Genomic DNA, 27,078 nt, shown 5'->3' on the forward strand with positions numbered 1-27,078 from the left:
AGCTCCGGTGTTGGGGCCGGGAGTCGGGTGGGGGCGGAGACTGAACAGCAGGTGACACGAGGACCCCCAGTGGCCCCGGGAGTCAGACAGAGCTAACATTTCCTGGGGAGAAGTTGTCTCTTCCTGTAGAAATCCCGAACTCTGTAAATTGGGACATTCGTCTCTATGGAAGAGTCCTTACTCTCAGGAGCCGGGGTGGGTATGGAAGCAGGAATAATTTAAAATTCATTTCTGATTTTCTTTTTCTTCCCCGACCTTAAATTAATCTCTAATAATTTTTGGCAAATATATGCACATCTTAGGGAAAATATAATGCTTTATTGTGGTTGTTTTGAGCTCAGTGTTATTATTCCTTGTCCCTCCCCCAGCCCCCACTGTCAGGCTGCAGCAGGGGGACAAGGGACAGGGGAGCGGAGTGTCCTACCTCAAGGGTCTGGATAACCCACCTGGTCTTGTGTCACAGAAGTGGAAGCCTCTCCCCTGCCCCCACCGGGCTGGATGATCCCAAGACCCCCTCCCTGCCCCCAATCAAGGGATCTGGTTCTGATCATAAGCAAGTTCTCACAGCGCAGCTCTTTGCTGAACCCCATGTTTGTGCCACGTTGGTTTTGTGAGTCCAGCGTTCAGGGGATCCCAGGAATGAGTTTCTGTCCATGGGGAATGTTTTCCGTGGTGTTCAGAGAAGAGAGAAACTTTGTCTAATGCAAATCAGATGACAGCCCCTCCATCCTTGGACGGTGCTCATAGCTTTTTTGAGGGCTACATTTTTATGTTTAAATAACTTGACATTTTTTAAAGCTGCCTTCACAGGCCAAAAATCAGCCTGCGTTTGAAACTCAGTCTTGATGAACTTAGGAGAAGTGGGATACACTTCAGCCGAGTGTAAATAATAACTGCATATGTTAAAAATATCAGCCAAAAAACTACCCAAATGCTATAATGACTCTTCTGCTTTGCACTTTATATCCATTTACGGTTATCCTTTATGAAAAGACTTGTGATAATTTGAATTAGGGACAAATTACTGCTATAATTCAGCTGCATTTATAATACTTTCAAGAACTAATTGGATTACATCATTTAATTTTTTCCTGAGGCGTTTTGTATAGTTACATAATTAGTGTTTATCTCTTTGCCTGAAATCCTTTTTGTCAGATCAGAAACCTGAAATGAAACATTCCTTTCCATTAAATGATATTTCGCTATGTGACTATCCATTTATGAACGTCAGAACAAGATTACCTTGTGTTTGGGGGCTAACTTCTGCTCACTAGTGATAATGCTAAATGTTAAAATTATGGAACACCTTGTTTCTTTTAAAATGAGTATTTCCGTGCTTTACCAGGGAGAAATGGTAAGAATGTGGATGTGAAAAAATTAAATTGTATTCAGGTTGTCTATAAATGAAGATGTTAAAACCCTTTTGGTTTTTGCTACTGCTGTGGTTGCTTAGCTACGGGAATGAGGTCATCGCCGCGCTGGAATCTCACGTCCTCACTTCCTCGCTTGGAGAAATGCTCCCGGCGGCGCCGGGGTCTGAAATGCTGGCACTTAGAGTCCCGAGTACGAGGATGCGAAGGACCCACTAAGAGCGTTTTCTGAGCACTGGGGGAGAAGCAGTCTGGGGTGTCCCAACGTGTCCCACGTCCTGCTGGGCGCCGGGTGGGTGACTGTGCTGTCCCGCAGGGCCGGGAAGCCCAGGGCCACCACGGAACCTGCTGTCCTGCTCCGTGGGCGGGACCGGTAGCACCTGCAGCTTGAAGGCACACGGACTAAGACAAACTCACACCGTGGATGTTAAAACCTGGTTTAATTGTTCTTACAGTTTAAAAACCTAATAACGAGTAAGTCCTTAAATATGTCTTACATTTTGTAATTTTTAAAGCAGTTGTGTGTGTCTGTATCTGTATGTCCCCTGCTGCCTTCAGTGTGACACTCCCTGGGGTGGGCGGCGGCTGCCAGTGATGCCCCGACTGCTGACCAGGTAGCGGCGGCTGGAGCCCTCGAACACCTGGGACCAGGTGACCCGCGGGGTGGGAGGCTGGGTTGGCACCGCAGCCCCCCTGCCCACCCTCCACCACACTCCACTAAGGGATCTGTCCTTCTGAGTGTGCATGAAATGGGGAAAGTTAAGAGCCTGGAGGAGGTGTGGTTTTTATTTTTTAGGCAAATGCCCTGCGCTTTTTCTCTTTATACTCCTCTGTGTTTAAACAGCATTGTAGGATAAAGCTCGTTGGTTTGAAAGCAGTACTGTTGGTCACTTTACATTGAATCTATTACTAACGTTGTTTGGCAGCAGATGTTTTCCTTTAAAACCATGAGGGCCTGACTTTATCACAGGTAACTGTCAATCCACCAAGCCCTGCGAGGTCAGCTCAGTGGCCGAGAGGTTGTAGCTGGGATGTGACAGATGCCACACGTGTGTGCGTGGAGCGTCCCGTGGCAGTGAAGCTCCCTAGGGCCCGTGGCGGTGTTAGTGGCTGCAGCCACAGGACACACACACGGCGACCTCGCCACGGACGGGCTCAGGTGCTTGCTGCTCTCCAGCGCCGCCCGGTGGCCGCTGCGCCACGGCCTGGCTGCGGGTCGGGCAGGGGCTGCTTCTGTCCCCAGCGCCGGGTCTCGGAAACACCTGTGCGTGTGCAGCGCGATCATGAAGATTTGAGAGCGTCTGCAACTTCGTGAGCAGAGAAAGTTGTGAGACTTTCTATTAGATATAAACCTTTCATGCAATAAGCTTACTTCCAAACACGATTTTGGCTGCATTCCACAAATTTTGATTTTTGGTTTTGTTCCTTGAAAATGTTTTTTATTTTCCTTTGGGAGCACATGGTGGTTTTATGTAGTTCATCCAAATCTCTTCTAGTGACTGATCAAGATGAAAATCCATGCGGGTTTATTTCCAGCCGTTGCTTCATAATTTCCCCGTCCGTGCCTTGCTGAGTAAGTGACAGTCCCTATACTCATCCGGGAGGCAGGTGCGTGGCGTGTCGACGGTGTGAACTGGTGACGTGGGGAACGTGGGTGTCAGTCCCACGAGGGTGCAGAGTCTCCGTGTTGCGTGTTCTGTTACTGCCCGGTGCCCACGACGTGTCCGGTGTGCGGCGGGCGTGTGATGAGTGTTCCGAGTGAAGGCTGAGTGCTTTGTGTCGGATTAAACGTAGTTCAACTTTCACTTGTGCTTCCTACTCTGGTCTCCTTGCTTATCTGAACCGCATCGCTCTGCAGGGGACTTTGCAACAGGACCGCAGTTTTCAAGCTATTTTTGCACTTTGATGTAGGCTTTGGTTATTGATCTTTTCCTTATTTGAAACGAAAGAAGTTCCCCCCCATTCTCTGATCATGTTATCTTCCTTCTATGATTGGATATGCGGTGCCAATGCCCGTTACTTGGTAAACGTAAAAACCCTGAGCACGCGTGCGCGCACGTAGACTGCGGAGATGCGTTGATTCTTTGCTGTAAGAATCCCGGAGCTGCCTCGGGGTGGGGGGGTGGGGGCCTGCTCTGGCAGGTGGGGCGCAGGGAGCCCACCTTTGACCCGACGCTGCCTGCGGGGAGGGGCTGTGCGTGGGGGTGTCCGTGCTGCCCAGGGGGCCCCCCAGCTTATGGGGATGCAGAGCGCAGAGGGGCCCCCACTTCCATTCCCTGGGTCTCCGCTGACTCTCAAGGGCCCTGTGTGCCCTAAAATCCCACCCGAGCAAGAGCTGGTCAGCTTGGGGTTGGCCCCTTCGCTGCCCACCCCCGTGGCGGGGTCAGGTGCTTGGAGACGTCTCAGCCAGCACGGGGGTCGCCGTCAGGCGGAGGGGCGGGTGCAGCTTCCTCTCCACGGCGACACTCGCGGGGACGCGGCCGTTCGCACTGCCGGTGACGACCCCAGAGGGGCTGGGACTGCCGCGTCCGTCCTGTGGTCCGTCTTCAGCACCGCTTAGAAGGAATCACGGAAGTTGTAAGGGGGATGAAGACCTCGGCTGCGGTTTTCAGCGCCGGTTCCGCGCGTGCGGACGGGTGGCCGGGATCCGTCCGCGGACGCGGAACCGTCCTGGGCGCAGGTCGCGGCCCCCGCGGCGGGAGGGGCGCCGGCAGATCACACCGCGGAAAGAGACTTAACAGGCATTTATGAAATCTTGTTTTTGACTAATTAGCTGGCAGGATTCAGCGAATGCCACTAGTGGCTCAGCTCGCCCGCGCGGTCCAGGCGGGGAGCCGAGTTGTTGGGGGCGGCCGCGTCCGGGGGGCTTGGGGGGCTGCTGGGGGCTCGTTCTCAGTCCCAAAAGCAGGGGGAAGCGCTTGGCGTGTCGCGGGTGCAGGGGTCACGGGACCACGTTTGCGTTTTGTGGGCGGTCGCCGTGGCCGGAGCCTGCGGGCTGGAGCCGTGAGCCTCTCTCGGGGACCCAGAGGCGGTGGGAGGGAGAGACGGGGTCTCGGGGGTGGGGGGTCTGCATTCCCGCAGCGCCTGCCCCTCGGTCCCCGCGTTGCTGGGCAGGTCTGTGCGACAAATCTTCTCGTCCAGGTTCTCGCAGGCCTGAACACGTAACAGGCATTGAAGAAATGCTTGTTGGAAATTTTACACATTTTCTTGCGTGCTTAGTGCTTTGAAACGTTCCACGCTCCGTGTTTGATCTCTTTGGCCTCGGTGGAGGGACGCAGGTGCTGCTGCCTGTGTTTCATCAATGAGGATGCCCTGTCCGGAGCTCCGGGTCCACTCAGCTTCCAGGGCGAGGGGTGGGGGGGGCACCTACCTGTCGTTCCCCCCCCCCGCGGTGTGCACGGGAGCTGCCCAGGCCGGCTCTGTCCGGGGAAGCGCAAGCTCATCTCGAGGGGAGAAACCAGCCCCGGCTCCCCGCGCCTCGGACAGCAGCGGGATGGGGGGGGGGGACAGAGTCACGGAGGCTCCTGACAGCCCGGCGACTCCAAACGTGAAGCCATGGCTTGTCACACGGAGCATCCGTTGCGCCGGCTCCTGCCGCAGCGCGGAGACTGTCACTGTCAAGCAGAGACAATCCCTGCCGTGGACGCAGCTCCGCGGCTCTCGCGTCTGGTCCCCGAGGACCCCGTGGCTCCCGGGTCCCCACGTCGCAGCCGGCTCTGCACTAACCCGCTTGGGTCCGGGTTGGCCGACTCGGGCCGAGGCCGGGAAGGGGGGGATCTCTGTCGTCTTCTCTTTGCGTTTCCCGGCGACACTTTTTCCCTTTGCTGAGAATCGGGTTTTGCCCTGAAAGTCGGACTCCGCGATGTGATTAGAGAAAAGGATTCTTCCGCTTGGCGAGAGAAAAGAGTTCTCCGTCTCCGCGTCGGCCTTGGGGTGGTGGCACCGTGCCTCGCCTGCAAACTTTTTCGACACAGGAGCAGATAGTAAATATTTTAGTCTTTGTAGGTTATATGGCTTTTGTCAGAACTACGCTACTGCTGTAGCTCTAAAGCAGCCATAGGCAACACATAATAAATGGACATGGCTGTGTTCCAAGAAAACATTTAGAATCACCAAAATTTTAATTTCATATAGTTTTCACATCCCACAAAAAGTATATTCTTGCTGGCAGAGCATTTTCACTTTAAATTTATGACTTGTTTATAAATCTCTTTCCTTTGCAACAGAACACGTGACGATTTTAATGTCTACTGAAATTTTAAGTCTTAAGGAAATGCTTTGAGAGTGATAATTGCCGGTGGCATTTTTCATGACGCGGGAAGGGTTTTGCAAGATAATTACTTTCTCCTCACTGAGGTCACAAGGTCTACACTTGCTTTCCCATGACACTGTCTCATTCCTGACGTGAAAAGGGAACTAAACAAACAGGTGTCTCGCGTGTCGGAGCACGGAGAACATGCTGCTTGGAATGTTGTGTGGAAAACACTCGCGGACCCCGTGGTTCGTGTCTTTTAACCTCCGCAGCCACTTTGTCAGGAGCGAAATTCCTCAGACTCGGCGTCTGGGCAGCTCTTGTGCTGCTTGGCTGACGCCACCCTTGCAGGCCTCGGTGTCCCTGCCTGGTGGGGTGACGGGGAGACGAACCTCACCCGGGACTGTGACACGCGGTCTCTCCTGCCCTCAGCCCTGGCGCCTTCGTTTACCTCGTTTCATGCTGAAGACGGCGCCTGCCGCGGACCCAGGGGAGGACAGGGGTGGCCGGTTGTGCTTCAGAGCCTGCGCATTGCCATGGGGATGGCGGGGTCCTGTCTTGGGTCCGGGTGTCCTGGAGGGGGACAGTGGCAGCTGGCTCCTGTCCCTCTGCTACTCACCCACCCACCTGCCTGTCTCCTGTGTCATTCCTGCCTTTGTTAGCACAAAAGAAATCGGTGGCCGCTTCAACATAAAGGCTGGAGCGTGCAAGCCCCCGTTAGAAGGTTCGCTGGTACAAATTCCCAGGGAGAGTCCATCGTGGAAACCTGCTGGGCTTCTGTCCACCAGACGCTGAAGTGGTTCTAGAGTTAAAAATAACCCGACTTTCTCCATAAAAAAGCAACAGTAGCACAAGGGTATTTTTAGCTCCGATGCCCAGGGGCCTGGGTGAACCCAGTCTCCGGCCACGACGTCGGGTCCTTGCGGGAAACACGCATCTGCGTACGCGCTTTGGTGACAGGCTCGCTGTGGGGTCCCGCTCCCTGCCCCACCAGGTGTCTGAACAGAGAACAGTCCCCTGCGTGTGCCCTGCCGGAGCCGCTCTGTCTGTCATCGAGTGCCGGGGAGGCATTTGTGCTCCTCGTCAGCTTGTGTGAGTTCGCAGCCCTGCGAGGCCTGGGTTGGAACTCGGTTCCGCACGACCTCGTGCCTCCCACGAAGGCCTCCCCGTCTGGCTGTGAGGCTCAGCCTCGCGGGTCTGAGCGCTGCAGAAATGAGCCGTGAGCCGCTGTCCTGGCGTCGAGAGCCGCGTTGTCGCCGCGAGGTCTGGGCAGAGTCTGTGCTGTGGGAGCACCGGGCCTGGGGGTCTCGTGGGCAGGGCCGGTCCCGGGACGGGCGCAGCGGGAGATGGAACCCCACCCCCACCACGCTAAGTGCTCAGTCGAGAAAGTAATAAAACCTGAGCTGAACTTTGGGTGTAGAACTAAATGTGAGATGAGGCGGGGCTTGCCGGGGTGGGGGCTTTATCGTGGGATCCTGCGAAGCAAACAGGGTGTCACGCCTGCCTGACACACGCTTAGCACCAGAACCGCTCGGCAGGTGACGGCAGATGCTCACTCGGTTTCTGTCACCCACGGCTCCGTGTTTAAACGCCGGCCGGGGTCGTGGGGGAGGCAGGCGTGTGCACACGCCACAGTGACCTACGCCATGAGCAAAAGCAAATTTACCAACTTGTATTCGTTTGCTGTATTTCCATTGAATCTTGAATTTACAGCTCTTCTAGGAATGATGGTTTGATCAGAATTTTAGACAAAGATTTAACAGATTCCAGGAAGATCCGAGGGTGGAATCGGTGTTCTGTGCTTGTTGGAGCTTGTACTTGGAAGATGCTGTCATGTGTTAACAAGGTCCCTGTGTCCCCCACACCTGGTGGCTTTGGCACTCGGGGGATGTGAACGTACCGTGACCTCCCCGCCTCCTCGTGTGAGCCTTTGGCTGTGGCCTTTGGTTCCTGGCTGAGCCATAAGCTCCTTTCTTACTGCTGGGTTTGTGTAGGTCCCACGTGCTCGTGTCTCACCTGATGTCTCCCTCGGTCCCAGTCGCTTGTTTTTCAGAAATGCCACAGCAGTTTACGTTCCTCGTGACTGACACTTGTGACGAGAAGTACCTGGTTCAGGGGAGATGCCAGTTGGTGCTGGTGCCGGCCGCCGTCCCAGCCCAGACGGGCACGATCTGGTTACGTTACAAGCCCCGGCAGCTGGGGGGCTCCTGTGTAGCTCACGTGGGCAGGATGTTGGGGACCCGATTGTGGACCCCTTTAGTCAAAACCAAGCGAGAAGGGCCCAGAAACAGACATGCGTTTCGCCAAGGACTTGGGTGTAACGTGGACGCTGTGGTTTTGTTGGCGGGCACAGAGCTCGAGGTGAGTGACGTGTGCAGCGCTTTCCGTCCAAATTCTAACCGCGAGTCAAACGAGAGCCCCAGACATTCACGCCTGTTGTCTCGGATGCCTGCAATGATCCCCTCTACCTGCCGCCGCTGTTCTGATTGTGCTTTCTCCTTCTCCTGCAGGCGACATCACGCAGAAAGGATACGAGAAGAAGAGGTCGAAGTTGATCGGAGCCTACCTTCCCCAGCCTCCCAGTACGTAACCCCATAAGTAAATGTCTCGTCCTCAGCCCTAACTGCAGCCCACAGGGGAGGGAACCGAGAGCAAATCCTTCCTCAGTCCCAGACTTGCACGGAGGTCACGTGTGTCACATGCACACACGTCGCAGCTCATTCCTTTCTTTGTACGATTCGTGTGACTTCTGTGACTATAGGAGGAATATCAGTTTTATATAAAAGTGCCCGATACAATAGGTATTTCATCTATGGGTAGATCAATAATATATTGATACTTTAAATGTAGATAATATATTGATTACTTTAAAATGTCATAATTGTAAAAAAAATACGAGGGGCCTTTGTGACTTAAACGTGGTTTTCGGTTTAGCGAGTTGCTGATTGCTAATTTTGCTGATGTCGTGGGATTAGAAACCTAGACAGTGCTGTGGTTCCTGCCCTGGGCTCTGAGCCGTGGAGGTGGCTGAGTTTTGAGACGTGGTTGTCAGATGTGTCTTGCTGATTCTGCAAAAGCAGGAAGCCTGTTTCCGTGTAGTGTTTCACACGCGTGGGTTTGTAAAGTCTCTGTACTTGAGCGAGGGTCGGAGAGTGACGTTTCGCCAGAGTCCTGACACCTGCCTTCCGACGTAAGCTCCAGGGTGACCTGGAGAATTTGCTGGGCCTGAAGAGTGGCTTAGAGTTAATGCAAGCATGTTTGCCTCGGAGAGAAAGGATAGTGACGTAGATTTTAAAGGTGAAGACTAAGCTCTGTAGTTTTTATTGCTGCATTAATTTCAAAGGTTTAAGTGCATGTACACCTACACCTGCACAGACCCCAGCCCCGTCTTCCCAGGGCTGATGCCTCCCGGGGTCCCGTGAGCCGGCAGGAGAGTTTCGGGGGCTCCTGTTCTAGGAAACTCCGTGGAGTTTCTGCTGTTTGCAGTTTTGATTTCGTGTGTTTTTCTTCCCCTGGTGGTGAAGATAGTTGATGCACGGGGGTCTGTCTGTGCAGCCACTCTCGGCGGGACGCCTGGCCGTCCTGCTTCCGCCTGGGGGAAGCGTGTGGTCAGCTGAGCCCTCGTGTGCCGGGGCTGTGGGGTGGGTGTGGCTGGGGACTCGGTGGCCGTCCCCTCGTCCCCCGTCTTCCAGCAGAGCCCTGGCGCTGGCTGTCCCGGCCTCGCCACTGCTGAATTCCCTCCCGCGGGACCCTTGTGTCCTGGAGGGGCTGGGGCGGCCGTGGGCGGTAGAGGCTGCTGGATTTTAGCTTCTATGAGGAGCCGAACTAAAGTGAAACAGAGGCGACACCTCGCCTTGGCGGAGGACGGTTCTCCAGCCGCAGCCGTGCCGGGCGAGGCGGGCCCAGCATGGGCCGAGGGCGGCCCGAGGTCCGGTCCCCGTGGTGGTCTGGTCCCCGTGGTGGTCCGTGTGCTGTTCTGCATGGGGGCGGCAGCTCTGCTCAGCGCTGTAACAAATTTAAAAAAAACTAAAGTCTGAATTAATTAGTTTTTTTTCGACTTGTTACAGCAGCGAACGGAGCTGCCGTGGTTCGGTGTAGACTGCAGCACAGTGACGGAGCCTCGAGGAGACCGTTCCGCTCTGCCCACGTCGGGGTGTGCGACATCCGAGAAGCCGCGGCCAGGGAGCGGGCGGCCAGCACCGCGGGGAACCGGCCTCTGTTTTACTTTCGTTTCGGTGAGCGCTGTTGGTGAGGGCCAGGGAGCCCGAGGCAGGGCCCGTTCTGGGCGTTTCCTGTTAGATACAATGTCCTGTTCTATCAGTTCTGTCCTCTCAGTCGGGGCACCTCGTACGAAACACCTGAGAGAGAAGAATGCACGACAAGTTACAAAATTCTTGGTAAAATTCTGGGTCGTCTGTGAACTTCTGTCTCATAGCCAAAGACCTAGGTAAAGATTGACCTGTTCAACCTTGGCCTCTGACCTCTGCTAACGGGAGTGGCTTTGAGGTCTGTAGCTCTATCTTGTTCTTAGCTCCAAAGAGCAGAGTTAATAGAAAGATCAGTTAATCACAGAGGATCTCTTAGAGGTGACAGCCCCGTCCCTAGGTTGAGGTCACCCTGGCGGACAGTACTTTGAACACAAGTTCACGGGGTGGAAGTCCACCTCCAGTCTCACCTGCGACGAGGTCAGAAGAAAGTTAGTGACCGGAACGTGCTTCCTGAACTCTAGCTCCTTTTGACGTGGAGCTGCTGCCCCCGGGGAAAGCGCTCATCTTTCTGTGGTTTTACTCGGTTGTTCTTAGAAACTGCTCTTTAACCTCCGTGTTTCAACCTGCAGGAGTAAATGTTCAGTGTTTGTGTGCAAAACTAGCTCTCTGACGACAGGCGTGGGAGGTCTGTGGTGAACCGGCAGCAGCCTACACACTTACGTGGCATCCGTGGGCGCCACGCAGGGTTAGGGCGGGAAGTGTTTGTGGGAACCAGGCAGGTGACGGTACTGACACAGCCGAACATTTAGCCCCTTTCAGGTGTGAGGGAGAAAGGGGGCACCAAGGAACATGAGAAACGCCCGCGTCCCGGGAGGAAGGAGCCCTGCACCGCGTGGCAGGTCTGGGAGCCGGTTAGTGGCGGGTGGAGCTGCAAGAGGACTTTAGGAAAAGGGAGGTTGAGCCACAGAACTGCCAGCAGCTCGTCCGTGTCCGGCCGTGGGCGAGGAGGGTGTGGGGGGTTTTCCAGCTCTCGTGGGTGTCCTGGAAGGATTAGCAGGAGGTGACTGAGAGCCAGGACAGTGGGGACAAAAGGCGCAGTACTTTGTGCAGAGCCACCAGGCAGGTGAGACGGGCAGGTGTAGGTGGCACTGCCGACCCTGCAGAGGAGACTCTATGGGTGGCCCTGAGGACGGTGGTGGTGACCCAGGACAAAGGGAGACGTCCATGTGGACAAAAGGCAGTTTTTAGAAGATCGTCTTACAAGGCTCGTGAGTGGGCAGTACCGGGAAGGTGTCTGGTGGCTGCATTAATTAATGACTTTAACGTGCTCGCTCCATGAAGAGCTGTGGGATCTAACGAGCCACAGCGTGGTGGCTGTTGTGAGGGTTCTAACGGGTTAGCCTGTGTGTGGGACCTGCAGACGTGCCCTCGGGAGGGAAGCTGCAGGGGTCACGGCCGTGAGAGGAACGTTAAATCCACGGAGTAGACGGCGTTGAGGGATCCCACCACGGGGAACCGGGACTGACCCTTTTTTGGTTAAAATTTGTATGTCTGATTTACTGTTGGGGAAGTATTATGGGTCCTTTTCTGAAGAAGCAACACTTGGTGATTAATGCTCAGTGTCACAGAATTTATTTCTTTTTTCATTTTTTTTATTATTTTAGCATATTATGGGGGTACAAAAGTTTAGGTTACGTATATTGCCCTTCCCAGCCCCTCCCCCGCCCCCCGAGTCAGAGCTTCTAACCTGTCAGAATCTATTTATTTCTTAAGCACAGTGATTAAATCCTGCCCAGGGACACTTGTCCTACCTGCCCCGTGTTCCCTGACACCTGTGATCTGGGCACAGTCGGAGCCCCACGGGCAGGCTCGGGTCAGCTTCTTGTCCGATACCCGTGAATCCTCCTTACCCGACCACGCCAGCGTTTTCTGTAATTCATCAAAGCCGTGTTCAGATACGATTTGTTAAAATGCTCAGCCTTTCCAGAGAGTCCCCTGAAGTCAGCAAAGCTGGGAGTTCGTGCTGCATCCTGGTGACTGAATCCTATAAGGTTTATTTTAAAGTTAACTTTAATTGACTGTTAAACATAATTTTTACTTCTCTGAAGAATTCGTGTGACCATTGCTGTGTATTTATTTGATAAAATGATCACAAGTCGATTCTTCCTCGGGCTCCAGTGTTGTCCCCTGACTCCAGCAGGTTCGTTCATTTCTGTGGCTCAGCCCGAGTCTCCCCGGGACGTGGGCGCTGGTGACCCCCAGGCGCACAGGCCGTGAGTTGGGGCAGCGTGGCCGTCCCGAGTTGGGGGACTTCGCTCCTGCTCGTGGGCTGGGCGCCTCGCCGGGGAGTGAAGAGAGTCGGGGCCGCGTCCCCCCCCCCCGAGTGACCTGCCCCACGACCCCCGCGTCCCCCATGTCCCCCGCGTCCGGGCGCAGCCGCCCCCTCACCCTGCTGTTCCCTCTCTCACCCAGGGGTGGACCAGGCTTTGCCTCAAGAGCGCCGGGCGCCCGTCACACCTTCCTCGTCCTCTCGCTACCACCGCCGGCGGTCCTCGGGCTCCCGAGATGAGCGCTACCGGTCAGGTAAGGCGGGGGCTGCGGCGACGCTTCCGTCTGCAGCCGGGCGGGGGGGTGGGCAGAGGCCCCTGCGCTGGGCTTTGCACAGATGGCAGCACCCGCCTCGCACACATGTGCCCCCTCGGGGGGACGGTGAATAGTACTGTCCACTCTTTACTTATTTCAATAAAATTTTTTGATACGTAATAATTGTACATATTCATGGAGTACATGTTATAATTTGATACAAGCACGTAACATATAATGATCGAATCAGGGTAACTGGGACATGATTCACCTGAAACATTTATCATTGCTTTATGTTGGGAGCATTTGAAAACTTGTAGCTATTCTGAAATATGATAAATTATTAACTATAGTTGCCCTATTGAACGCTAGAGCCTTTTCCTTCTATTAAACAGAATTACCCCTTCACCAGCACCTCTTCGTTGCCCCTTCCCACCACCCTTACCAACCTCTAGTAGCTACCGTTCTATTCACTACCTCTTTGAGATCCATTTTTTGTAGGTCCCATCTGTGAGTTTAAAAATGCAACATTTGCCTTTCTGTGCCTGAATTATTTCACTTGAAATAAGGTCCTCCAGATCTATCCATGTTTCTGCAAATGACAAAATTTCCTTCTTTTTCATGGCTAAATAATATTCCGTTGTGTACATACATCTTTTTTATCCCTACGTCCCTTAATAAATACTTAAGTTGATGCCACATTTTAGCCATTGTGAATAATGCTGCAATAAACACGACTAAAAAGGTACCAATCTCTCATGAGCCGAATTTTGCTCATTTTTTTTTTAGGTGTTACTGTTAAATCATTGATTTTATTTTTTATAATCTTGGTTGCTAGTGTATATTTTTTTCCTTTTTTATCTTCAGTGACTTTAAGCACAGTTTTCCAAAAAGAAACAAAATCCTTAAACTTTCACGCATCCATGTTGATTTCCCCTTTGTGTTCATGAGCCGTCTGGGAGGTGCCACCGGCCCGGGACCCTCGGTGGTGGTGTGGCTGTCACCTGGGGTTGGCCGGCTTAAGTTCCTGAATTTAGCAATAGAAAAGTAATATTTTAATTACGTTTTTGAGAGTTTTCCCCCAAAATATAGATTAAAATTCTTACTGCTCTCCCTAATTGCAATTCTTAAAAGAAAGTTACCTGTAAATTTGGTTGCTGTTGCGGGGACCACTGCTTCGGGGCACATGTGAGCTGGTGGTGATGGTGGCTTGTACGATGGCATTTGCATGTCACTCTGCATCTTTCAAAGTGCTCCTCACAGGCATTTTCTCATCCAGTTTTTATGATGAGCAGGGGAAGCGGCTATTGTCCTGTGTGTCAGAAGGGGAAACTGAGGCTGAGGTTAAGGTGTCATCTGGTTCTGAATATTCTCTGTGTGTGGAGTTCTCCAGCCACCCGAGTAAAGCTGTGAGACCTGTGCTGCCTCAGCACATTCTGCCTTCTGGTCCATGGTACCCACCGCCGTTGTCACCACCTGGCTGGCTCCGTGTCTGTGCCTCAGTCGTGTCTTTGCTTGGGTTGACCGTCTGTTTACCTGCATCTCCCATCCATCCATCCACCCGCCACCTACTTACCTACCCAGCTAATGGTCACCATCTGTTTATCCTTCTGTATCTCCCATCCATCCCTCACCTGTCATCTGTCTTTCATCCATCAGTCACCTGCCTACCTACCCATCTCCTCCCGTCAGACGGTAGGGTCCGCAAAGGCAGGGTCTTTGTTCTGTTCGTTCCTGTAGGCTGAGCACCTAAAATATCGGCTCCTAGTTTTTGAAGGAAGGAAGGAAGAAGAGGGAACAAAACACATTTGGGGAGGGGCGAGAAAGCAGCCGGGAAGGGCCGGGTCACCAAGTGTCTTGGGCATCATGCTTGGGAATTCGGGCGTCACCCTGCACATGTAGGTGCCACTGGACAATCCGGCAGAGGCGTGGTGGGAGCCAGTTTAGGGTTTGCAGATGCTGCCCCCGAGTGTTGTGGGGCGTGGATTAGACGTGGAGGAGCCCGAAGGATCTGAGATTGGTGTGTTTGAGATGAGTCAGGACCAGAGGGCTTTGAGATTTGAAGATGGTGGTGGCAGGACCTCAGGGCTGAGTCGATGGGCGTGAGAGGGAGTCGAGGGTGACTCCCAGATGTCTGAGTTTTGCCTCTGCACCCACTTCTCTGCCGCCACGGAGCCAGGGTTCCTTCCAGTTTGCGGGTTAAAGACGGTGGATTTGCCACGGCTCCTCACTTACTGTGTAGACGATACCATGAGAATTGTGATAAACTGATAAACTATAATGGACTTTCTCAGAGTATATTCTCACGTCATTTTAAAATGAACTGTGAGATATTTTAGTCTGTCACCAGTGGACATACTTCAGAATTTTCTGGTTCTTTTTTCTCCTGGGCCAACCTGGAAGACGGAAGACTTCAGGAGGAAAGTTTGCCGTCTGCAGGAGTCACTCACTGGGACTGCGACCGCTCACCTTGCAGCAGAGCCGTGTGGTTGTATCAGCAAGAAATAAGTCTATTATCTCTCAGAGCACTGGCCTAATTAACAGTCAGTCTTGTCAGCCCTGCGGTCTCGGATTCAGTCTCTCCTGGCTGTAGTTTTCCATTTCATTTCTAAACCTACGACCTAACGCTGTAACGAACTCTTAGAATTCTTTATGATTGTATGCAGCGTTCTTTTTAAATAGCTTTCTTTTGCAGTGTAAGTTTGGTTTGGGAAGTGAATGGATGAACAGTAAATACATCATTTTATTGCCTTTGCTTGATAAAGTCTAAATTAGAGCTTAAATTCTAGTTGTTCTTTTTTTAACACCCTTTTCCAACCAGTAGCCCTAGAAGAGAAAACCTTGAGATTTGTGTTGCATTCATTCCAACCAAGACTGCCTGTGACAAGGAAGAATAGCAGAATTAACATGCAGCGTGCTGTTTCCTAATATGGTTAGACTTGCTTGTCTTTTTATGAGCTTAGAAACGGTTGTAAAAAGCATTTGTTACACATTGCACGTGTGCACAGACAGCAGTAGCTGCCGGGGTGATCAGGAGCCCAGCCTCAGCCTTGCTGTCCTTGGGGTAGAACGTGCCGTACCCTGTGTCCCTCTAGGACAGCGAACCTCAAACACAGTCCAGGGACCCCTGTGGGATCCTGAGACCTTCCAGAGGCATCTGTGAGGCCAAACGGCTTCCAGAGCAGCCCGGTCAGAACTGCCTTTTCTGCTCCGATGAGCCGCGAGGCTGCATGACATGCAGGGTTCTGATGGCCAGTGGGCTCTGTGATCAAGTGCCGTGTTTTAAAAGTTTTTTCAGTTTACTTTCAAATACTATAAATATCAAAATATTAACCCCATTATCAAAGGCTATTTAATTTTGGGGTAAGTTTTAGGAGTTTAAATGGTTCTTTGGGGCAAAGAGTTTGAGAATCATTGTTGTAAGATTTTTTGTGTCGTTTTTGAACGAGTTGGAGACGATGTGAGCTGGAAACTCCTGCACCTGGGCCTCCCTTACGCTGGTTTCCTGCTGATGGTGGGGTTCACAGCCTGAACCGTGGTATTGTCAGTTGCTGGGAATAGACCCGTGTCCTGGTCTCCAGTCATTCAGCAAGTGTGCAGACGACAGCCAATGTCCCGGCCACGCTGTCGGTGGGACAGAAACACAGACGGTGCCGTCCTTGCTGTTAGTGTTACCCTGCGGCAAGTTCTTGCTCAGTGCTAAAGTTTAATTTTCTAGATTGAGGAGGTTTGTCTTTCTGGAGTCCACTTGGATTTGGATTTACTGGTTTTAACGAGGCTCCCGCTCTGCAACGTGTGTTCTCCCTGAGCAGCTCCGTTTTTCCATCGTGGGTTCTGCTGCTATGTCCTTCCTTTGGAGCGTGATGGGCGGGGAGAGAAGAGCACGCAGGGCAGCCGGACCAGGCCGTGTAGCCAGCTCAGTGTCATCTGCGTAGAGCTGTGCTGTCCAAAACGGTGGCCAGTGACCACATGGGCCCTTTTACATTTAAATTAGTGAAGATTAAATAAAACGTTGAAATTGTCCTCCTGCTGCACCAGCCAATTTCAGGCAAGCGGCTGCCAGGCCAGACAGTGCCGGTGACCCCCGCCGGCCGGCACCGATCTGCCGCTCGTGCTGCCCTGGGCCGGGGCCGTGGGACTGAGGCCAAAGACAGGGTGTGAAGGCCTGTTTGTCTCATGCCAGAGAAAGGGGATTTAATCATATCTGTGCCTCATCATTTAAACAGGAAATTTTAGAAATATCAGCGTAGCAGAGATGTGAGGAACTGCTTGGATGGATTGGGTCGGGTTCTTGTCTGAAAGCAGGGACAGGTTTAGAGGCTCATATATTTCAGGTAAAAAAAAAACAGTGAATGAAAATTCATGAGATGCAGTGAAAACGGTACTTAGAAATAAATTCGTAGTCTAAACTAGGTAAGAAGGGATTCTGGAAACTGAAGCAATAGGCATTTAACTTAAGATTTTAGAAAAGAACAATTAAGTCCACAGAAAGGAGAATTCAGAAAATAAGAGAATGAAATGAAATAGGAGATATCTAGACTTCCGGGTTCCAGTCCAGCGCGTGAGGAGCTGGGAAGTCATCACACTTGTCCTCTCAAGGAAAAAGCTGAAGAAACTAAAAATAACCACTTTTCCTAGAGCCACCAAAGAATGGAGGTTATAGGGCAAACTGCGGCCCTGAAATTGGAGGTGGACGGTGTGATCAGGAAACCGGGGGTCCAGGCAGTGCCAGGAGCAGAGACGAGACACCAGGAGGATGAAGAAAGTCTCGGATGGGCCGCCAGTCCCCGGACGTGGCAGGTCAGAAACTCAGATCCGTGTAGAGAAAGGAAGGAGGGAGAGAAGGACTACAGGGGGAGGGTAAGATAGAGTCTTCAGGTTTGTTGGAATAATTGTAGCAGTGAACTGTGTGGTTGCAGGGCAACAGGGATTAGTGCAGTGACTGCAGGAGGCGGCTCTGGGAACACGCTGTGAAGCCTGGCCCTGCCTGTGTGCTGTGCGATTCCAAACCGGACCTGGATTAGTGACAAACGTGTATTGCCAACTCCAGGGCAACCACTAGAAACAGCTTAAAATGAAGTATAATTGAGACAGGAAGGGAGGAGACGAGACAAACGGGATCGTACAAAATGCTCAATACAACTAGAAAAGGCAGAAAAAGAGCAGAAGGAGAAAGAAGAACAATGACAACGAATAGAAACCGGTGACAACTATCTAGACATTGATCCGAATATCAATCACTTCACACCTCGGTGATCTAAGCACCAATTCAAAGACGAAGACTTTGAGAGTGGATAAAAAACAGGACCCAGTTATGTGCTGTGTTTAGGAAACCCTTTGAATGCACAGTCATGGATGGAGTAAAGTGAAGGGATGAGGAAGTAGCAGTGTTGCATAACTGATAAGAAAGGAGGAATAGCTATAGTAATTCCAGCAGAGACGACTTCAGGGCAAGAAAAGTTACCGGGGGTTAGGAGGGTTGTACACAATGAGAAAGGGGTCATTTCCCCAGAAGACATAACAGTCCTTGACATATAGGTACCCCAAAACAAGCACCAAAATATGTTAATTCAAGAAACAGCCATGGGACAGAGCCCAGCTCACTCACTGTCACCGTGGGAGATTTCAGCGTGGGAGATTTCAGCGTCCTGTGTTGGCAACCGACAGACCTGGCCAAGCTGAACCATCACCAGCAAACACGCTTTCTTCTCAAATTCACATGGCATTCACCAACGTAGATCACATCCTGGGTCATCAAACACATCTTCTCAAATTTGAAATAACAGGAAACGAAGTCTGCTCTCAGACTGTAAAGGAATCGAACTAGAAATCAGTAACAGAAACGTAGCTGGAAAGCCCCCGTATTCTTGGAGATCAAACGGCACACTCCCAAATGACACGTGGACCAAAGGAGTCCCAAGAGGACTTGAAAAATGTTTTGAACCTAAAAGAAAATGAAAACATAAGTGGCCTGCGTTTGTGGTTTAGGGCAAACACAGTGCTTAGAGGAAATGTGTGACTTTGAATGCATATAGTAGAGAAGAAGAAAGATCTAAAGTCCAATAATGCAAACTTTGATCTAAGGAAACTAGAAAGACCAAATTAAATCCCAAGTAAGCAGAAGAAATAATAAAAGAGCAAAAATCAATGAAATTGAAAACAAGAGATCATTAGGAAAAAATAAACCAAAAGTCGGTTATTTCAGAAGATCCATAAAGTCGATAAGCCTGTAGCCAGGTTAGCTGATAAAAAAACAGGGAAGGCACAAGTTACTAATGCCAGCCGTGAAAGCGGAGCCATCTCTGCTGACCCCACGAACCCTGAAAGGTCACTAGAGGGATGTGAGCAACTCCAAAGCTACAGATTTAATGACCTAGAGGCAGTGGACCACCCTGAAAACTATGATCTGCTGAAACTCACACAAGGAAAATAGACGATCTGAATAGGCCTATATTTATTACAGAAATTGGGCCAATAGTTAATAGCCTCCCCAAACAGTAAGCACCAGGCCCACAAGGGCTCACTGCTGCATTCTACCCAGCGTCTAGGGAAGAAGTTGGACCAGTTCCTGCGGTTGCTTTCCCAGGGTAGGAGCAGGAGGGAAACTTTCTCACTCACTCTGTGAGGCCAGCACCACCCTCACACAGAAACCAGACCAGGACGCCTAAAAACTTGAGAACTGCGAACATTGAGTAGTCCTGTGACCACTAAATAAATGGTAACAGTAGCTATAAATTTTCTTGCAAAGGACAAACCAGGCTCTTGTGGGTCTACGGCAAAGTTGTACCCACCTCTCAGAGCAGCCTGATTCTCTGTGACAACGTAAGAGGATCGAAAGGAAAAAGTATAATTCCCAGTTCCGGGGCGGAGTCCTGTGTCCGTAACAGATAAGGACAGTATGGGAACGGATGTCACAGGATGTCGTCTACATAGAAACGTTAAAATTATCTCCAGATTAATTATTAAAAATTAGGATAAAAATAATGGCTCAGTGTAATCTGAAAAGTCATTTCTGTGCACGAGCCACAAATGTAAAAATGTAGTTTAAAAAGTTCGTATAATAGCAGGAAAAACTATAAGGTTCCTAGTGGAAATTCAAACAAAATATGTGTAAGACCTTTATAGTGAAAATTATAAAATTTTACATGAAAACCATCAAAGAAGACCAAAATAATTGGACGTACTGTGGACAGGAAATCGTGGTGCTCTGAAGATGCCGGCTCTCCCAGTCTCCCTGCGGCTCTGATAAAAACCCACACGGGACCCTTGTGCAAGTTCACAGAGCGACTGGGATTTGCGTGAAGGAGCCAGGTGCTGCCAGATGGCAGGTGCGGCAGCGTGGGGGCTTCAAAGTGCTGGGGGGCAGTTGAGAGGAGCAGAGCACACAAAGTGGGACGGGGTCAAACTGCGTGGCGAGTTAATTCCGTGGCCGTGGCCTGCTCAGAAATGGGTCGGCTAGAGCTTTCTGTAAAGGGCTCGAGAGCAAATGTGTGTTTCCAGCTTTCTGGGTCGGCATGGCCCCGGCCCCGGCCACGGCCTCTGCTCTGTGACCCCACGGGCGTGGACGGGGCAGCTGCGTCCCACAGACCTTTGCAAACGGAGTCGGGGGCTGGATTTGGCCACAGGCTGCAGCTGGCCCAGCCCTGCTCTGAGCATCCGCGGCTTCCCGGAGGGTCTGGGCGTCTGCCGGCTCCTGAGAGGCATCGGGGCCCGGGGGGTGGTCGCAGCTGGGTTCCAGCCCTGGCAGTGCCGCCCCCGGGTTTAGGGCTCCGTTTCCTTGTTCGAGAGATGGGAATGGTGCGAGCGCCTCCTTGGGTCGTCGGCCTTGGCTGTGACTTCTTGCTGGTTACCTGCTGGTCTCCTCTGATCCTACCAGACTGAGACCAGTTTGCGTCTCTCCCTGCTTGATCCCGTCCCGCCGAGGGCCGGGCTCTGCCGTGCTGTGCAGCCACGTCCTGCCGCGTCCCCCACCCCTCCCTGGTCGTCCCTCGCTCTGTCTGCCTCTGTCGTGTCCTGTCTGATTCTCCACCCACTGTCACCGTCAGTGACCCGTCTCCCATCTGCCGGCGAGTGCACTGTGTCCACCTCCCCACCGTGTCCCGGCCCCAGGGACGTCCATAGGGGAGTGGCGTGTAGTAGGCGGGCAGATATCCGTGAGGTGCCCAGCACAGGGCCCGGCCGTGACCGAGCGCGGTCATGTGCGCCGTGACCGTCGCTGTTACCGGGTGTGCGAGGTGTGTTCGCTTCCCTCAGCACAACCCGAGGTGTGAGGCTTAAACGCCTGGTTTATACGGAAACCTCCGGAGAACAAGGCCCTTTCCCCCAGGAGAAGTCACAGGGCTGTTCACAGCCAGCGTTGGACTGTTCACACAGATTCCGTGGTAACAACCGCGAGCCTGTGGATGCATTTTCATGTCTTTTCCCTGGAGCTTCCAACTGGCAGGTTCCGGCTCCTGCTCTGTCCCTGCCCACCCGCGGGCGGAGACGAGCCGGGACGGGGCGGGCGCGGGGCCCCGGCCGGGCAGCGCGGTGACGGCTGTCTCTGTTGCAGACGTGCACACGGAGGCCGTGCAGGCGGCGCTCGCCAAGCACAGGGAGAGGAAGGTGGCCGTGCCCATGCCGTCCAAGCGCCGGTCGCTGGTGGTCCAGACCTCCATGGATGCCTACACGCCCCCAGGTGAGCCGCGCCGGGCCTGCTCCGTGCTCGGGACACTCCGTCACGGTGCCGAGTGACCGCGGGCCTGGCTGTCAGGTTTGTAGCTTTCGAAACAAGGGTGCTGTCATTCGGATTTTGAGACCCAGACGTCCAAAACAGTGTATAATCAACACAAATTGGAAAGGAAATGAATGTTATGTGTGCGCATCTGTCTAAATGCATGTTTTAAACTTGTCAAGATTCAAACATACGACAGACACTTTTAAAAGCTTATAAAGTTTGATTCATTTAATTCTTCATGTGGAAAAGAGAAGAGTGTGTGCCTCCTTAGTTCTGATTGAAGTTAGACTTTCTGCTTAGACTGGTATATACACATTCTGAAGTCTTTATGATATAAATGCGCTACATTATTGCATTGCCTACGAACAAAAGTGAATTGGACAATTTAGGCAGTTACTTGAATTGGAGGTTACCAAACTTGGCCTGTAAAGTGTTAGACAGTGTTTGCGTATCCGTAGGTCATAGGTCTCTGTCACAACTCCTCAGCTCTGCGTGGAAACAGCCATAGGCAATGTCAGCGAATGGGCATGACCGGGTACCAGTAAAACTTTATTGACAAAAACAGGCAGCAGACTGGATTCGGTCCACAGACCTGCCAACCCCTGATGTAAATGATTGAGGGTAATAGCCATTTGTATTTCCATTAAGTGAGACTGCTTTTATCTAACCTTGAATTTTGCATAACTACCCACACCCTCTGTCATACTCTGCCCAAGTAATTACAAACTATATCTCATGGTCTTCAAAACCACAGTGAAGCAGAGAGTTGAATTATCCAGGTATCTCTTGGAAACAAGCAGGATTGAACCTACTTGATGTTTTGTGCTGTGATTTTGGTTCTGACATTCATGTCATCCTTGCAAGGATCGCTTGAGCCCAGGTGTTCAAGACCAGTCTGGGCAACCTAGTGAGATCCCATCTGTACAAAAAATTTAAAAATGAGCTGTGGTGGCACCTGTAGTCCCAGCTACTCGGGAGGCTGAGGCAGGAGGGTCACTTGAGCCCGGGAGGTGGAGGCTGCAGTGAGCTGTGATGACGCCACTGCACTCCAGCCTGGGTGACAGAGACCCTGTCTCTAGAAAAGAAAGGAAGGAAGGAAGGAGGAAAGAAAGGAGGAAAAAAGAAAAGGGAGGGAGGGAGAAAAAGAAAGAAAAAGGTAAAACTGTGAAGACAGTAAAAAGATCAGGGCTTGGGGGGGAGGGAGCTGGTGGGGCACAGAGGGTTTCTGGCCATGCCCTGTGCTGCCGTAGTCGTAGGGATCCGTGTTTGCACATTTTCCCAAACACAGATGGAACAAACCCAGAGTGAGCCTTGACGTACACCATGCGTGGACTTTGGCAGGTGGTGACATTTCTGTGTAGGTTCATCAGCCGTGACACACGCCCTGCCCTGGCAGGGACACTGAGCACGGGGGAGGCGGTGCCCGTGCGGGGCAGGCGTTACACGAGATTCCCCTGCACCTTTCTCTCAATTTGTCTGCGGACCCGAAACTACTCTCAAACAACCTTTTTGAAAATACAACGTAAACTCCAGAACTGAAAAATTACAATACTGACATGAAATCTCTGGGTTGGCTTAACAATCAGGCTGGAGAAGGAAGATAGTCTGTGAACTTGAAGAGGGACCAAGAGAAACTAACCAAAGTGAAGAAGAGAGAAACAAAAATTAAAGAAAAATTAACTGCACCAAAGTGAAGAAGAGAGAAACAAAAATTAAAGAAAAATTAACAGCACCTCAAGCGTCTGTGGTACAATGTTCATACGCTTGTAATACAAGAAGGAAAAGAACGAGAAAAGAGCAGAAAGACTATTTGAAGAAACGAATCAAACATTTCTCATAATTGACGTAAAACAGCAGCTTCCAGACCCCAGAAGTTCAGTGAACCCCGGGAAGAACAAATACACAAAGGGTCTCACCTAGTTCCTAGTCGTCTGTGCTGAAATCCAAAGATCAAGAGGAAATCTAAAAAGTCATCGGGAGAAAACACAGTTGCCGGAGAACAGTCGTTCCAATGATGAGGGACCTCACGGAGACACAGGGGAGGCCAGAGGCAGTAGCCGGACACCTCCGTGAGCTCACGGCCCGTGACACATCCTTTGTGAACGCAGCTGAGGTGACACAGGGGAGACACCAAAGCCGAGCGTGTCACCAGCAGGGCTGGGCCGTAACCGTGCAAGAGTGTCCTTCAGGCTGATTGCAAGAGATGCCGGATGACACGTTAGCTCTATAAAGAGGAGGAACCCCGGGCGTAGTAAATAGCTGGGTAAACAGAAAAGACTGTTTTTCCCTTGTAATTTTCTGTGAAACAGCAGTTGCACAGGAGACAAGGACAGATGCATGGAGTGACGCTGTCACGTGGTTGTGACGTCTGTGAAACGGGAAGCCGGGTGGAAAGCAGTGGTGACGTTGCCAGTCGAGTCCCGGGTTAGAGAAGGAGGGAGTTCGTTGTGTTTTCAGCTCCGGCCTCACAAACTGTTTGAGAGCAGTTGCGACTTGACCCCAGGCAGGACGGGGGTCGTTAGCCTCAGAGTTACCACTGAAGGTGAGAAGACGAATTAACAGGCGTAAAATGAAACTCTTTAAGGAAGTTTGGTGAAAAAAAATGAAGGTCAGAAAAATTAACTCAGGAGCAGAAAATCGGAGGAATGAATGGAAAGCAGAAAAATATTTAGATTTAAACCCCCACCCGTTAATGATTACAAGAAATGTAAGTGGACCAAACACAGTTAAAATGTAGCATTGTCAGGATGGAAAAAGAAGATACGTCATTAATATTAATACATATTATCTGTAGGAGACGTGTTTAAATAGAAAAACACAGCTGGTTTTAAAATTATGAAAAATGTACAGTGAAAACATTAAGCATAAGGTGAACAAATCTATGTTAATATCAGACAAAATAGACAAGACAAAATATTACAAGATTATAAAGAAGGACATCACGTAGCAGAAAGATGAGCAGTTGACCGGAAGACAGAACAGAGGATATTCGTGCACCGAGAAGCAGAGCATTGTGATTTATAAACAGAAATATAATAAAGGGAGAAATAGAAACACCCACATGATATTTGGAGGCTTTTTAATACTCTTCACAAGTCATTTTGAGAAACTTGCTCAAGAAAAGGGCAGAAGATCGAACCTGTGCTGTCAATCAGCTTGGTCTAGACCATCACACCGACTGCGGCCGGGCACACACACACTCCTAATGCTTTTTTTTTTTTTTTGAGACAGAGTCTCGCTCTGTTGCCTGGGCTAGAGTGAGTGCCGTGGCGTCAGCCTCGCTCACAGCAACCTCAGACTCCTGGGCTCCAGCAATCCTCCTGCCTCAGCCTCCCGAGTAGCTGGGACTACAGGCATGCACCACCATGCGCGGCTAATTTTTTCTATATATACTTTTAGTTGTCCAGATAATTTATTTCTATTTTTTTAGTAGAGACGGGGTCTCGCTCAGGCTGGTCTCGAACTCCTGACCTCGAGCGATCCACCCGCCTTGGCCTCCCAGAGTGCTAGGATTACAGGCGTGAGCCACTGCGCCCGGCCCCTAATGCCTTTTTTGAGGGACAATTTGCACCCCATTGGATTCATTCACGGCTAGTGTGTAACTCAGTGATTTTTAGTGAACCTGTGCGTTGTGCATCCTTGGCTGTGACCCGGGGTGGAGCCTTTTCACCCCCACATGCAGCCTGTCTCCCTGCCCTCGTCCTTCCCGGCACCTCGTGACTCACCTGCAGTCGGACCCCGAATGTCATTCTGACACTGTGGTTTAAACAACAACCACACCAACAATTCAGTCTTAAAACCTTTGATGCTAAGGGAAGGGTTATTAAATGAAAAATATTTTCGTTCGTTATAATGAAAAAGTTGATGTTTTATCTTAATCCAAGATATCAAACTTTCATAAATAGAAAAATAAATCAGCTAAATAATGAGAAATGTTATAGGAACTGAGCACAGTAGAAGTGAATAGAGTTAGTCTGAGCGTGGAAGGCCGTGGCTGGCGGTTTGCCGTGTGCGCCGAGGGAGGCAGGGCCAGGCCTGCAGGGAGGGGGGGGCCAGGCCTTGCAGAAACCTTCCCCTTTCCTGTCACCGATCCTCAGTGTCCCCACCTTTGAGGAGGTGCGTGGCTGTCCTGCACTCACACGGAACTTAAATTATAGCTCAGAAAAGTATCTCAGGACTACCGAGGGTAGAAACAGTCACACTCTGAAACTCATGAGAGAACAGCACATGCACTGGACATGCGGAAAACATGCCTCATCCTGTCACTTGCCCACACGCAGAGAACCCCTGGTTTCCTGGCAAGCTGTCATGTGGAGGAAACGGGTGTGTCCTTGTCTGAGATTATAGTGTCAAAACATTTTGTAGCAGATCGAAGGTGTTGTGGGTGAAGAGGTTGTTACACTAAAAGATTCCGTGTCTGAGAGGTGGTGTAACTTCTCACGCATGTTAAAGCCGGGCTCCGTGGGCAGGGAGGCCCCGTGCGGTGAGTTGGCCGCGGGGTGTGGACAGGGCTGGGGACGGGGCCACCTCCTTGCCGCGGCCGACAATGAGCGCGTCTCTTTCTGTGCCAGACACGTCCTCGGGCTCGGAAGATGATGGCTCGGTGCAGGGTGACTCCCAGGGGACCCCGACCTCCAGCCAGGGCAGCATCAACATGGAGCACTGGATCAGCCAGGCCATGCACGGCTCCACCACCTCCACCACCTCCTCGTCCTCCACGCAGAGCGGCGGCAGTGGGGCTGCCCACCGGCTGGCGGACGTCCTGGCCCAGACCCACATCGGTGAGTGCCCACGGGCTGTCGTCCTCGCTGTCTGGTGACCTGGCGCGATTTTCGCATTGGCTGTAGAGTCCCTCCCACGGGCGGAGCTCAGAGCCCTCCGGCCCTGAGGTGCTTTGGTGAAGGGTCTCGGGGGGCTTGCTCTGTGCCCACTGCCCATGTCTCCCACGCGGGAATCCTCGTTCCTTACAGAAACTTGCAGCCATGTCTGCTCACGAGCCTCCTCCTCACTGCTGCTAAGATGCTTCTGAATGACATGTTAACAGTGCTGGTGACTGAGATGGGATTTTGAGGTGGGGGTGCCCTGACTTTGGGGATCGTTCAGGGGGGCCGGGGCTGTGCCCCAGCTGGTTTCTGCCACTGGTGCTCAGGTTTCTTGGCACTTCACACGTTTCGTGTGTAGGTTCCCTGGTGAGGAAGATCCTCTGGGTTAGGAAAAGCCCAAAGTTAGGGAGCGTCGCCCCGAGACGACATGGGAAGGTGAAGTGACAATCGTTAGAGGAAGAGCCGGCGGGGCCGGGTGGGGCAATGAGCCATGGCTGTTCCTCCTGCCAGGCCATGCCAGCCCCGCGTCCATCAGCCGTGGGGCGTCCGCTCCGTCCTTAGCCCCTTCAGCTGTGGACTGAGATCCCAAACAGCTCAACAAGGAAAGTTTTTCATGCAGTAAATGACTTGCGTTGACTACGGTTCAGCCTCGCCTCCTGGTTAAGGCAGCTGCCACGGCCGTGCCCCGTGGGTGACGCAGCCGAGACTCGGGTTCAGGCCCCTGTGTCCCAGCTACTGTGGGGAAACTGGCCTGTGAAAAACCCGTTAGGAGACGGGAATGTAGTGACTGAATTAAACACTCCACGAATATCCCGGAATGTTTGTTTCTAAGTCGGTGACTCCTGGCAGTCAGAGCTGTGTTGGGGTCACCGGGCGAGGTTAGGGTGGCCGGCTCGTCCCCCGGGAGAGCTGGATCTGCCTCAGTCTCTCCGAGTTGCCGGAATCTCGAAGTCACTCCTCCCTGCTTTAGTTTTTCAGTGAGGTAAAAAATGGGAAAAATAATTGGTTTCCTTTGTTACCTCTCAGACTCGCGAAAGGTAGAAAAAATAGCATGCTTTAAAAATTTTTAAAGTGACACTCCAATGCCACGTTGGGATTATTCAATTTCAGATTAACACGTTTTCAG

The 27,078-nt window shown here is 51.7% G+C and overlaps 1 protein-coding gene across 1 annotated transcript in view; it reads left to right on the top strand.

The window, feature by feature from the left end:
* The window catches only part of DIP2C (disco interacting protein 2 homolog C), a 169,788-nt gene that overhangs the window by 81,007 nt on the left and 61,703 nt on the right, over positions 1-27,078 (top strand). Inside the window, exons 2-5 of the mRNA XM_045530775.1 lie at positions 8,133-8,204; positions 12,303-12,413; positions 20,965-21,090; positions 25,701-25,910. Of these exons, the coding sequence (XP_045386731.1) occupies positions 8,133-8,204; positions 12,303-12,413; positions 20,965-21,090; positions 25,701-25,910 (519 nt within the window). The remainder of the gene's footprint in view (positions 1-8,132; positions 8,205-12,302; positions 12,414-20,964; positions 21,091-25,700; positions 25,911-27,078) is intronic.

Source organism: Lemur catta, chromosome 18 (assembly GCF_020740605.2).
Source record: "Lemur catta isolate mLemCat1 chromosome 18, mLemCat1.pri, whole genome shotgun sequence".
NCBI classification, from domain to species: domain Eukaryota; kingdom Metazoa; phylum Chordata; class Mammalia; order Primates; family Lemuridae; genus Lemur; species Lemur catta.